At 41.7% G+C, this 12,069-nt stretch overlaps 1 protein-coding gene across 2 annotated transcripts in view; it reads left to right on the forward strand.

Annotated features, from left to right (window-relative positions):
- LOC110488581 (5-hydroxytryptamine receptor 4) overlaps positions 1-12,069 on the forward strand; it is a 105,865-nt gene that overhangs the window by 72,623 nt on the left and 21,173 nt on the right. For both annotated transcript variants that reach the window (XM_021560849.3, XM_090198180.1), the window contains exon 4: positions 476-676. In XM_021560849.3, coding sequence (XP_021416524.2) covers positions 476-676 — 201 coding nt within the window. The remainder of the gene's footprint in view (positions 1-475; positions 677-12,069) is intronic.

A 12,069-nucleotide genomic window follows, 5' to 3' on the forward strand; every position in this document is an offset into this window, starting at 1 on the left:
AAATCTCACTTTTCACAATACATTTTTTTATGGTGTTTTTGTAAGGGGTTCTCTCTCTCTCTCTCTCTCTCTCTCTCTCTCTCTCTCTCTCTCTCTCTCTCTCTCTCTCATTCAGTTATTACCAATATTTACTGTAAGGTGGAGATTTACAAGATGTATAGTGAAAGCATATTTATATGGCAAATCTGCTGTCATGTGTAACAGACAATTCAAACCATTAAATAGTTTAGTGCATACCTCTGTACATACTCTCACATAGCAAAAGCCTATAATATTGTATGTTTATATGCATTTACCTCTAGTGGGCAGTCTCTTCTGTTCTTTTCAGTGTGTTCTGCATTATTTATTATTTTTCCACATCATTCCTTTATCATACACTCTACCATATGATACACCTATGCTGTTTCAAGTTAACAATGGAAATCATCTTTAAACATATAGCCAATAAGATACCTCTCACTCAATTCTCTCCCAGGAAAATCAAGACCAACTACTTCATAGTATCGCTCGCCTTTGCAGACCTGATGGTGTCGGTGCTGGTGATGCCGTTTGGTGCCATAGAACTGATTCACCAGAACTGGATTTATGGAGAAACCTTCTGCCTGGTCCGGACATCTCTAGATGTACTGTTGACAACGGCCTCCATATTACACCTATGTTGCATAGCTTTGGACAGGTAAGCACCACTGCTCAGCAACTAGCTTGGAACGATGCTTCCAGTCAACATGAAGTCAGTAGATATAGTATTTAGTATCGTACTAACAGTATCAAACCATCAACACATTTTACCATCCTTTTGTATTAACTGACTTACAGTAGGATGGCACTTCCTGTAATTGACTTTATCAAGCTGCAGCAGGTATCCTATTGGTTAGAGCGTTGGGCCAGTAACCAAAAAAGTTGCCAGATCGAATCTCCAAGCTGACAAGGTAAAAATATGTTGTTCTACCCCTGAACAAGGCAGTTAACCACTGTTCCTAGGCTGTCATTGTAAATAAGAATTTGTTCTTAACTGACTTTCCTATTTAAATGAAGGTTAAATATAAACACAAAACAATTCCGAGGACTACTGTATGAGACTTTGAAACAGTTGTGTGATATGCTGGGCTTACATACACTACAGTGCCTTGCGAAAGTATTTGGCCCCCTTGAACTTTGCGACCTTTTGCCACATTTCAGGCTTCAAACATAAAGATATAAAACTGTATTTTTTTGTGAAGAATCAACAACAAGTGGGACACAATCATGAAGTGGAACGACATTTATTGGATATTTCAAACTTTTTTAACAAATCAAAAATTGGGCGTGCAAAATTATTCAGCCCCCTTAAGTTAATACTTTGTAGCGCCACCTTTTGCTGCGATTACAGCTGTAAGTCGCTTGGGGTATGTCTCTATCAGTTTTGCACATTGAGAGACTGAATTTTTTTCCCATTCCTCCTTGCAAAACAGCTCGAGCTCAGTGAGGTTGGATGGAGAGCATTCAGTTCTTTCCACAGATTCTCGATTGGATTCAGGTCTGGACTTTGACTTGGCCATTCTAACACCTGGATATGTTTATTTTTGAACCATTCCATTGTAGATTTTGCTTTATGTTTTGGATCATTGTCTTGTTGGAAGACAAATCTCCATCCCAGTCTCAGGTCTTTTGCAGACTCCATCAGGTTTTCTTCCAGAATGGTCCTGTATTTGGCTCCATCCATCTTCCCATCAATTTTAACCATCTTCCCTGTCCCTGCTGAAGAAAAGCAGGCCCAAACCATGATGCTGCCACCACCATGTTTGACAGTGGGGATGGTGTGTTCAGCTGTGTTGCTTTTACGCCAAACATAACGTTTTGCATTGTTGCCAAAAAGTTCAATTTTGGTTTCATCTGACCAGAGCACCTTCTTCCACATGTTTGGTGTGTCTCCCAGGTGGCTTGTGGCAAACTTTAAACAACACTTTTTATGGATATCTTTAAGAAATGGCTTTCTTCTTGCCACTCTTCCATAAATGCCAGATTTGTGCAATATACGACTGATTGTTGTCCTATGGACAGAGTCTCCCACCTCAGCTGTAGATCTCTGCAGTTCATCCAGAGTGATCATGGGCCTCTTGGCTGCATCTCTGATCAGTCATCTCCTTGTATGAGCTGAAAGTTTAGAGGGACGGCCAGGTCTTGGTAGATTTGCAGTGGTCTGATACTCCTTCCATTTCAATATTATCGCTTGCACAGTGCTCCTTGGGATGTTTAAAGCTTGGGAAATATTTTTGTATCCAAATCTGGCTTTAAACTTCTTCACAACAGTATCTCGGACCTGCCTGGTGTGTTCCTTGTTCTTCATGATGCTCTCTGCGCTTTTAACGGACCTCTGAGACTATCACAGTGCAGGTACATTTATACGGAGACTTGATTACACACAGGTGAGAGGGGGCCGAATACTTTCGCAAGGCGCTGTATATGATAAAAAATATGTGGACACCAGCTCATTGAAAATCTCAATCCAAAATCATGGGCATGAATATGGAGTTGGTCCCCCCTTTGCTGCTTTAATAGCCTCAACTCTTCTGGGAATACTTTCCACTAGATATTGCTGCAGGGACTTGCTTCCATTCCGCCACAGGAGCATTACTGAGGTCGGACACTGATGTTGGGCGATAAGGCATGGCTCGCAGTCAGTGTTCCAATTCATTCCAAAGGGGTTGAGGTCAGGGCTTTGTGCAGGCCAGTTCTTCCACACCGGCATTGTCATGCTGAAACAGGAAAGAGCCTTTCCCAAACTGTTCCCACAAAGTTGGAAGCACAGAATTGTCTAGACTGTCATTGTACGCTGTAGTGTGAAGATTTCCCTTCACTGGAACTAAGGGGCCTAAACCGAACCATGAAAAACAGCCCCAGACCTTTATTCCTTCACCACCGAACTTTACAGTTGACACTCTGCATTCGGGCAGGTAGCATTCTCCTGGTATCTGCCAAACCCAGATTAGTCCGTCGAACTTCCAGATGATGAAGCATTTCCACTGTTCCGGAGTCCAATGGCGGCGAGTTTTACACCACTCCAGCCAATGCTTGGCGTTGTGCATGGTGATCATAGGCTTGTAGGCTGCTCATCCGTGGAAGCCCATTTCATGAAGTTCCCGATGAAAAGTTTGTGTGCTGATGTTGCTTCCAGAGGCAGTTTAGAACTCAGCAATGAGTGTTGCATCCGAGGACAGATGATTTGTATGCGCTACACGCTTCAGCACTCGATGGTCCCGTTGTGTGGGCTTGTGTGGCCTACCACTTTTCGGCTGAGCCATTGTTGCTCCTAGACATTTCCACTTCACAATAACAGCACTTACAGTTGACCCGGGGCAGCTCTAGCAGGGCACAAATTTAACAAACTGACTTGTTGGAAAGGGGGCATTCTATGACGGTGCCACTTTGAAAGTCACTGAGCTCTTCAGTAAGGCCATTTTACTGTCAATTTTTGTCTATGCAGATTGCATGGCTGTGTGGATAATTTTATACATCTCTCAGCAACTGGTGTGGCTGAAATAGCCGGATCCGCTAATTTGAAGGGGTGTCCACATGCTTTTGTATATATAGTGTATGTACACCCCCCGATATGCTCCAGTTTCCCTATGCTTCAGCTCTCCCACCATACAAGTGTGTTCTTGACCTTGTCTCACTGCAGAGGAGGAAGTTGTTGTTTCATTCAATTATATGGATAGAGCAAAGCTTGTGCAGAGTGTGTAAACAGCACTATTAGCCATTCATAGTAACTGGCTGGCTTGCGGTGTTGAGAGACACAATGTGCCGGCCATCAATTATTTAGATTTAATTTCCTCTAAAGTTACGACCCACTTTATTTATCATCCTAGTTTACCACATTAAAACGATTCACGAGTCTGATGATGAAAGCAAATGGGAAATGAAGGGAACATGCTTTTAAAGAATTACAGGAAAAATATGCATTAACATGAGTTCTGAAAAGCTGCTGGGGAAATCAAGGGTTTTACATTATATGGCGGATAAAATGTCAGTGTGGTTGCAGGACGGGCTCTTGGAAAGACATATAGACACAGCTACTCAAAAGACTAACCATACACAACAATAAGATCCGCATTTCTACAGTATTGCATAGTAGCTAGTTAATTCAAAATGCTTTCTATGTTCCAGCCCAGCATAAGCATATTCATTCATTTAGGACAGCTGAGGTCTGGGTGCAGAGATAGATAGGCTTGCGTCACACCATCTGCAGTTATTATTTTGGAAGCAACGTTACAATAGTAATCCCAGGAAACAAACATTGGTTCTGTGAAAGTTCCCAGAACATTCAGGAAATGTTCTGATAACACAAAAACTGTCCAGTTGTGCAGATGATTATACAATGTTTGTATAAAAAAATTCACCTGACGTTTCAAGAACGTTCCCACATTTTGTCTGTTCTTTAAAGGTTCCCAGAATGTTTCATTAGGTTGTGGAAACAGTCTGATGGGAACATTGTGGGTAGGGTGACCACATTTAAAGTACCCAAATGCGGGAAAACAGGAGGATTTTGCGGGACATTCACAGGGCTGTATAGCCTACAGAGTACCACCCCCCCATACATGATTTAATGACGTCCTAATTTCTGAACGTTTTGTTGTGACTTTACTTTCATTCATCTGATGACTGTTATTTATTTAATCAACTAACTTTATGTTTAATTATTACCCGATTAAATTAATCTTGTAACAATTACTTCATTAGGATTTGGGGCACCATGGAAGAGGTGGTTTAAAGAGTTACCATCTCCCGAATTAAACTCTATAAGGTATATATCTATTTAATCAATAAACAGTCATCTTATTAATAATTACCTCTTATCATATCATCATTCTGAACAGTCGTAAACTCAGCCTTGCTCATGATTCAGCACTACATCAATTGGTTTAATTATTTATTTACTAGCTAACTAAAATGAGAAAACAGGATAACATACACACTTAATACATGAGAGGAAAGTCCCTAGCAGACTGGCAATATGACAGCTTAATACACAGCGATGAAGAGTGGGAAAAAGAGAGAGACAGAGAAAAAGGGACACTGGGTACATAAGGTACATTCTATAACTATTCTCCCATTAATCATATACTTTGCACATGAACCGCCGACCGTTTAGGAAGGAGGTGGTTTGGCCTTTCAGCGGCTCGCTTGTAAGGGTCCGGACCCGTCTCTTCTACTGTTGTTCACTCTGGAAGACAGCCAGCCGTATCGACGATTCCAATTGGTGATGATTGTCGGAGAATAGGGTGATTTGAGACTCGTAGTAGGATGGGATGGTTTGAAGCGTAGTAGGATGGTCCATCTTAGATTCGCTTCCCTCGATATCTGACTTAGGACAGCTAATCAGCCATACCAGTCATTGTCTGGGAAGTGAGCTTCTAGCCCACACATTATGCAGGGTTCAGGATTCAGACCAATATGGACATGAGCTGCAGCTCACCGTCTCTCTGGTCTAAAAGAAGGTGAGTTTATTTCTTTACCTCGTGTTAAGGTTCAAAGTTCCAACCATTTCAAACATGTAGCTAACACCTCATGTTTCCTGGTCGGATGTTAACTTTGTTGGCAATGCTTTTTATGCACTCTCGTCAAAAGGGGATCGTTACGTCAGTCTGACACCCTCTCTGACCACATTCGGGGTGTGGCTACTTACTATGAACAGATAATAGGAGATAGATTATTTTATCCCTCCTAAAATCACATTCATATCTTAACAAATCTACTTTCATAATTTGTCATATTATATGCACAACGTATTGGATGGAAACTTGACAGATAAAGGGGATATCATTTCCAAGTTACAGTATTTCGTCCATGCAATTTTAATGGCATCACAAAATGAAAACCCATGTGACATACATTTTTTTCTATAGTTCCTCACTGACCATTCCCCACATTGTTATGTTAGAAATATTGTTCCAGTATCCACTTTTAACCGTGTTAGAGATTCAAATGGAAAACTATCTGTGAAACAAAGGCATTCCCCCTTTCAGTGGGTGAGAGAAGGTCTGGTTATTGTCAATCATTGCCAAGCTGATCTCACCCATTGTGATCCTCACAGGACAGTCATGACAGTTTGTATCGACAGATGTAGCCTATTAAATATCATTACAGAATATCCTTAAAATGCATCCTCCAATTGCAACGTCTGCCTATGCCCACACATATGTGACCCGTTTCTGGAAACTAGGCGTATGTCGCTGGTCACTACTTCACAGGAGAGCCGTTGAAACTTTGTTTTTCATCAAATGCGTTTTGTTTTGGCAGAAATGCCTTCTTGAACGTGTGAAAGTTCATATGCCTGAATAATAAACATGTGTGCCATCTGTAAATACAAATAAAATAGTTAAATTATGAGCCTAGTTGGTTTAGCCACAGAAAAAAACAGCAACCTTCCCACTAGCCATGATTGGCTGAGATAATGAGTAAGCTGGACATGCTGAGAGATGAGTTTGGATTGGTCTGCCATATAGCACGCTTCTGTTTAGTTGAGCCGGTCAGTTTGTGTTAGTAATCCTGTCTAATGCAGCTTTCTAAAAATCAAATCAAACTTTATTTGTCACATGCAGCGAATACGACAGGTGTAGACCTAACCATGAAATGCTTACTTACAAGCCCTTAACCAACAATCCAGTTCGAGAAAGAGTTAAGAAAATTTTAACCAAATAAACGAAAGTAAAAAAATAATAAAAAGTAACACAATAAAATAACACTAACGAGGCTATATACAGGAGGTACCGGTACCGAGTCAATGTGCGTGGGTACAGGTTAGTTGAGGTAATTTGAACATGTAGGTAGGGGTAAATTGACGATGCATAGATAATATATAGCGGGTAGCAGCAGTGTAAAAACAAATGGGGGTCAAGGTACATAGTCCGGGTGGCCATTTGATTAATTGTTCAACAGTCTTATGGGTGGGGGTAGAAGCTGTTAAGGAGCCTTTTGGTCCTAGACTTGGTGCTCCAGTACCGCTTGCCGTGTGGTAGCAGAGAGAACAGTCTATGACGGGTGACTGGAGAATTTGACAATTTTATTGGCTTTCCTCTGACACCGCCTGGTATATAGCTCCTGGATGGCAGAAAGCTTGGCCCCAGTGATATACTGGAAAACACACTACCCTCTGTAGCGCCTTACGTCAGATGCCGAGCAGTGGCCATACCAGCCGGTGATACAATCAGTCAGGATGCTCTCAATGGTGCAGCTGTAAAACTTTTGGAGGATCTGGGGACCCATGCCAAATATTTTCAGTCTCCTGAAGGGGAAAAGGTGTTGTCGTGCCCTGTTCACGACTGTATTGGTGTGTTTGAACCATGATAGTTTGTTTGTGATGTGGTCCACAATCAGCTCCTTTGTCTTGCTCACGTCGAGGGAGAGGTTGTTGTCCTGGCACCACACTGCCAGGTCTCTGACCTCCTCCCTATAGGCTGTCTCATCGTTGTCGGTAATCAGGCCTACCACTGTTTAGTCGTCGTTTCTTGTTTTGTTGTTAGCAGTGCTATCTCCATCAACATTAGCTGAACATTCCAGGAATGTTCTTTTAGAACAACTTCTATTGCTCCAACGTTTTATTGCTGAAGTATGTTTAGGGGACGTTATTGGAACCATCATGTCATAATGTCACACTATGACTTTATGAGACCATGGTATAAATATTTCCTGCTTGTTGTTATGGGTGCTTTGAATAACATATCCATCAACATTAGCAGAACGTTGATGTAATATTTCCCTCAGAACCACTTCTATTGCTCCCTAATTTTGTTGCGGCAATATGTTCTAAGAACATTACTGGTATATTGTGTTATTACATGACCTGGAAACCTAATGAGAACAGGTTTTGTGGTGGTTATTACAGATGCTGTGCACAACATTTCGGTGAACATTAGGAGAATATTCTAAGGATATTTAATAAAATAAAATGTTAAAAAAACATTTTTTATCAAAAACATTTGTTTTTGGGATGGTTAATCCTAATGTTATATAAAGCCTAATTAACTTAATGGACATCTTAGGTAATGTTTCCGGTTTCTGGAATGGTTCTTACTGGGGTCAAAAGGTCAGACAGTAGGACAGAGAGAGAAGAGAGAGAGAGAGAGTATTTTGCTTGAAAAGGGCCTTTTCTTCTGAGTGTGTCTTTCTCTTTCTCTCTCTCTCGCTCTCCACTTCTCCCCAGAGAAGAGATGGCTTTTAAGTTTAACCCACTGAGAGCTCTTCAATTAATGTTAAAGGCAGATGGAATTTTGCTGGCCATATTCTAGAGATGTTTTATTGAGAGTACACACCATTCCATAGAGACAAGAGTGTATAAAAGGAAACGTGTTTAAGGTGAATGGTGGAATTCATCATTTGAGAATGAATGTTGTGACGTGGGACGATTCCGTTTATTCATCATTTCATCCCTCAGTGAAGTGAAGTAAACTCTCCTGTATATTGCACAACTCTAGTGTGTGGATTATTTCATGCGTGCGTCAAGCTGCAAGCACCAGGGGAAGTTCCAGTAAGCCAGGACTGCTACCAGCCAGTTTAGACAATCATGAGTCTTGCCAGAACAGAGAAACAGACTCATTTCGGCCATTTCACAAATCTTTATGAGTAAGAAAAATGCAACAGAAATGGCAGTTCTTTGGGCGTCACTTAGTTATCGCATAAAACAATATTAGCTGTCTTTTCCTTTAGAAGGGTTCAAAACGCGTCTCTCTCTCTCCTCTCATATTTCCAATCTGCCCGTCAAGCCTCAAATGTTCAAATTCTATTCGTCAATTAAACTGATTTAGAAAGCATAGTGTGTTTACATGCGCTGTAGCCGAGAGTAATTTTGTTGTTCTCCAATTGGCCTGGTGATCCTAACTGACCTAAAACAGGGACTTTTTTACTTGGATTAAATGTCAGGAATTGTGAAAAACTGAGTTTAAATGAATTTGGCTAATGTGTATGTAAACTTCCGACTTCAACTGTATATATCAGATCAGCACAATCGAAAGGCCACGTGAGCAATTATGTTTTACAAAGAGTGGTACTTTTAAAAAGAGCAAGAGAGCGCAGTGACCCTGAACGGACAATCTGTTTCTCGTTCATAGAAGAGAGTTTAAATAAAATGTTCAAAGCTAGCGCTTTGGTCTCTGCTCGTACAGCACAGATGTTTGCTTTTCATTTGCCTTCGGGGTCATTTCTCCACAACATTTACTAAACATAAATATAAAGGCAACATGTAAAGTGTTGGTCCCATGTTTCATGAGCTGAAATAAAAGATCCCAGAAATGTTACATACGTTTACACCTCTGTTAGTGAGCATTTATCCTTTGCCAAGATAATCTATCTACCTGACAGGTGTGACATATCAAGAAGCTGATTAAACAACATCATTACACATGTGCACCTTGTGCTGGGAACAATAAAAGGCCATTCTAAATGTGCAGTCATGTCACACAACACAATGCCACAGATGTCTCAAGTTTTGAGGGAGCGTGAAATTGGCATGCTGACTGCAGGAATGTCCACCAAAGCTGTTGACAGATAATTTAATGTTGATTTCTCTACCATAAGCCTCCTCGAATGTCATTTTAGAGAATTTGCCAGTACTTCCAACCGGCCTCACAACCACAGACCATGTGTATGGTTTCATGTGGGTGAGCAGTTTGCTGATGTCAACGTTGTGAACAAGGTGGCAGTGGGGTTATGGTAGGACCAGGCATAAGCTACGGACAACGAACACAATTTAATTTTATCAATGGCAATTTGAATGCACAAAAACATAGTGACGAGATCCTGAGGCTCATTGTGAGACCCATTTTTTTTTTAAATGTGTCTGTATCTGTATTCCCAGTCATGTGAAATCCATAGATTGGGGCCTAATGAATTTATTTAAATTGACAGATTTCCTCATATGAACTGTAACTCAGTAAACTCTTTGAAGTGTTGTGTTGTTCAGTATACATTTGTGTGGTGCCAGCAGAGCTTGGAACTTAGTTTTACACATCTTCCTATAATGCCCTTTTCCATCCAAGCTTAAGACATGAAGGAGCATTTTAAATGAATGATGGATCGTTCAAACATTGACAACAGGCATTTAGGATGAAGGGGAGAAGTGAAGCATGTTTTGCTCCCTAATTTCACATGCAGATTGGTCACACTTTTCATTTCTCCGTCTTTAAACGCAGCCATCCGAAGAGTGAGGATTTTTTATTTCATTTTTTACTGTTCATTCCTGTCTCTCAAATTAAACTCCAACCTTGACTACTTACTGCAGCAAACTTGATCACATGGATCACATGTAATTCAAGTTTAAGTGCCTGTTTTGTTGGTCCCATCTGTTTTCCATTGAGGCTCTGTTATATGTCCTATAAGTAGCTATTGGTTGCCAAAGTGAGCTCAAGAAGCCAGGTGAACAGATGTAGAAGGCTGGCCTGCTGTCAACAGTCCACACTGCTGCTGTGCCTCTGGCCCTCTGACACACAGGCCGGGTTTTGGCTAGGTGAGACGAAAAGCAGCACAGTGCACACATACAGCCATGCTCCATCTAGCCTAGACTCACAAACATTTTATTAATACAGTCATGCTGTTTCAGAGCCATATTGTACTCATTACTCAAGAGACACAGGCAGACACATAAAAAGCATCCTAGTACAACACTGAGGTAAGATGCTGCTTAGAACTCTGGGTAAACATTCTTTCAGATGTGTCAGATTTGTGCATCGGACCGACCAATCAGGTGGTCTGCTCATGTATTTATGTTGTGAACAGTTGGCTCCAGTTCAGTTCACCTGCAATGAAATATGAAATGACCTCACTAACACCCCTCTGACTCATGAAAACAACCTCAGGCTGACAGAGTCAAATCAACAATGAGAGTGAGAGTAAATATAGTGGTGCCTTGAAGATGGGCTGCAGCAGGCAATGCTGTGGTACAGTGAGACAGAGAGACCTGTGTATTGTGATCCCTTACAGTAGGCCCCAGTTTTGCCAGGACAAAATCAGGGTGTTGTGAACACATGCCAGGAATATCTCACCAAGCCGAGGGGTGAGCGACTACAGCAATGGTGTTTGGCCAGAGCACGATGAGAGAGAGAGAGACTGCCTAGGGATGGAAGAACTGATTGACTGTGGGGAGCCTGTGGCCTCGGGAATATTCTTTCCAAAACACTTGAGTGTGCTGTCTCTGACCAACTCTCTTGCTATCTCTCTCAGAACAATCTTCTTGACCCTAACCAGTCAGGCTTAAAGACGGGTCACTCAACCGAGACAGCTCTTCTCTGTATCACGGATGCTCTCCGTACTGCCAAAGCTGACTCTCTGTCCTCTGTTCTCATCCTCCCTAGATCTAACCGGGCTCCCGAGTGGCACCGCGGTCTAAGGCATTACATCTCAGTGCTAGAGGCCTCACTACAGACCCTGGTTCAAACCTGGGCTGTATCACAACCCGGCCGTGATTGGGAGTCCCATAGGACAACGCACAATTGGCCCAGCGTCGTCCGGGGTGAGGGGGGAGTTTGGCTGGGGTTGGCCGTCATTAATTTGTTCTTAAGTGACTTGTCTAGTTAAATAAAGGTTAAACAAAAATAAAAATTTGCTGCCTTCGACACTGTGAACCATCAGATCCTCCTCTCCACCCTCTCAGCCCTGGGTGTCTCAGACTCTCCACACTCTTGGATTGCATCCTACCTGGCGGGCCGTTCCTACCAGAAGACATAGGAGCGGCCTGCCATTCAAACTTTCCCTCCAATTCGTTGTGAATGCTGTATCCTATTTTATATCCAGCACACAAGAGCAAATTGCTTATTTCCTCAAATATATACATATATATATATATATATATATATATATATACATACACACACACACACACACACACACAGTTGAAGTCGGAAGTTTACATACACCTTAGCCAAATACATTTAAACTCAGTTTTTCACAATTCCTGACATTTAATCCAGGTAAAAATTGCCTGTCTTAGGTCAGACACTGCCTTCTCTCAAGGGAATGACCACACCAGGTCGTAACGGTATTGTTTGTTGTTATTCTTAAAATTCCAATCTTGTGTGCAGCCTATGTTCCATTAAGTTGTCA

The sequence above is a fragment of the Oncorhynchus mykiss genome, chromosome 14 (assembly GCF_057628025.1).
Source record: "Oncorhynchus mykiss isolate SJ-2025 chromosome 14, ASM5762802v1, whole genome shotgun sequence".
NCBI lineage: Eukaryota > Metazoa > Chordata > Actinopteri > Salmoniformes > Salmonidae > Oncorhynchus > Oncorhynchus mykiss.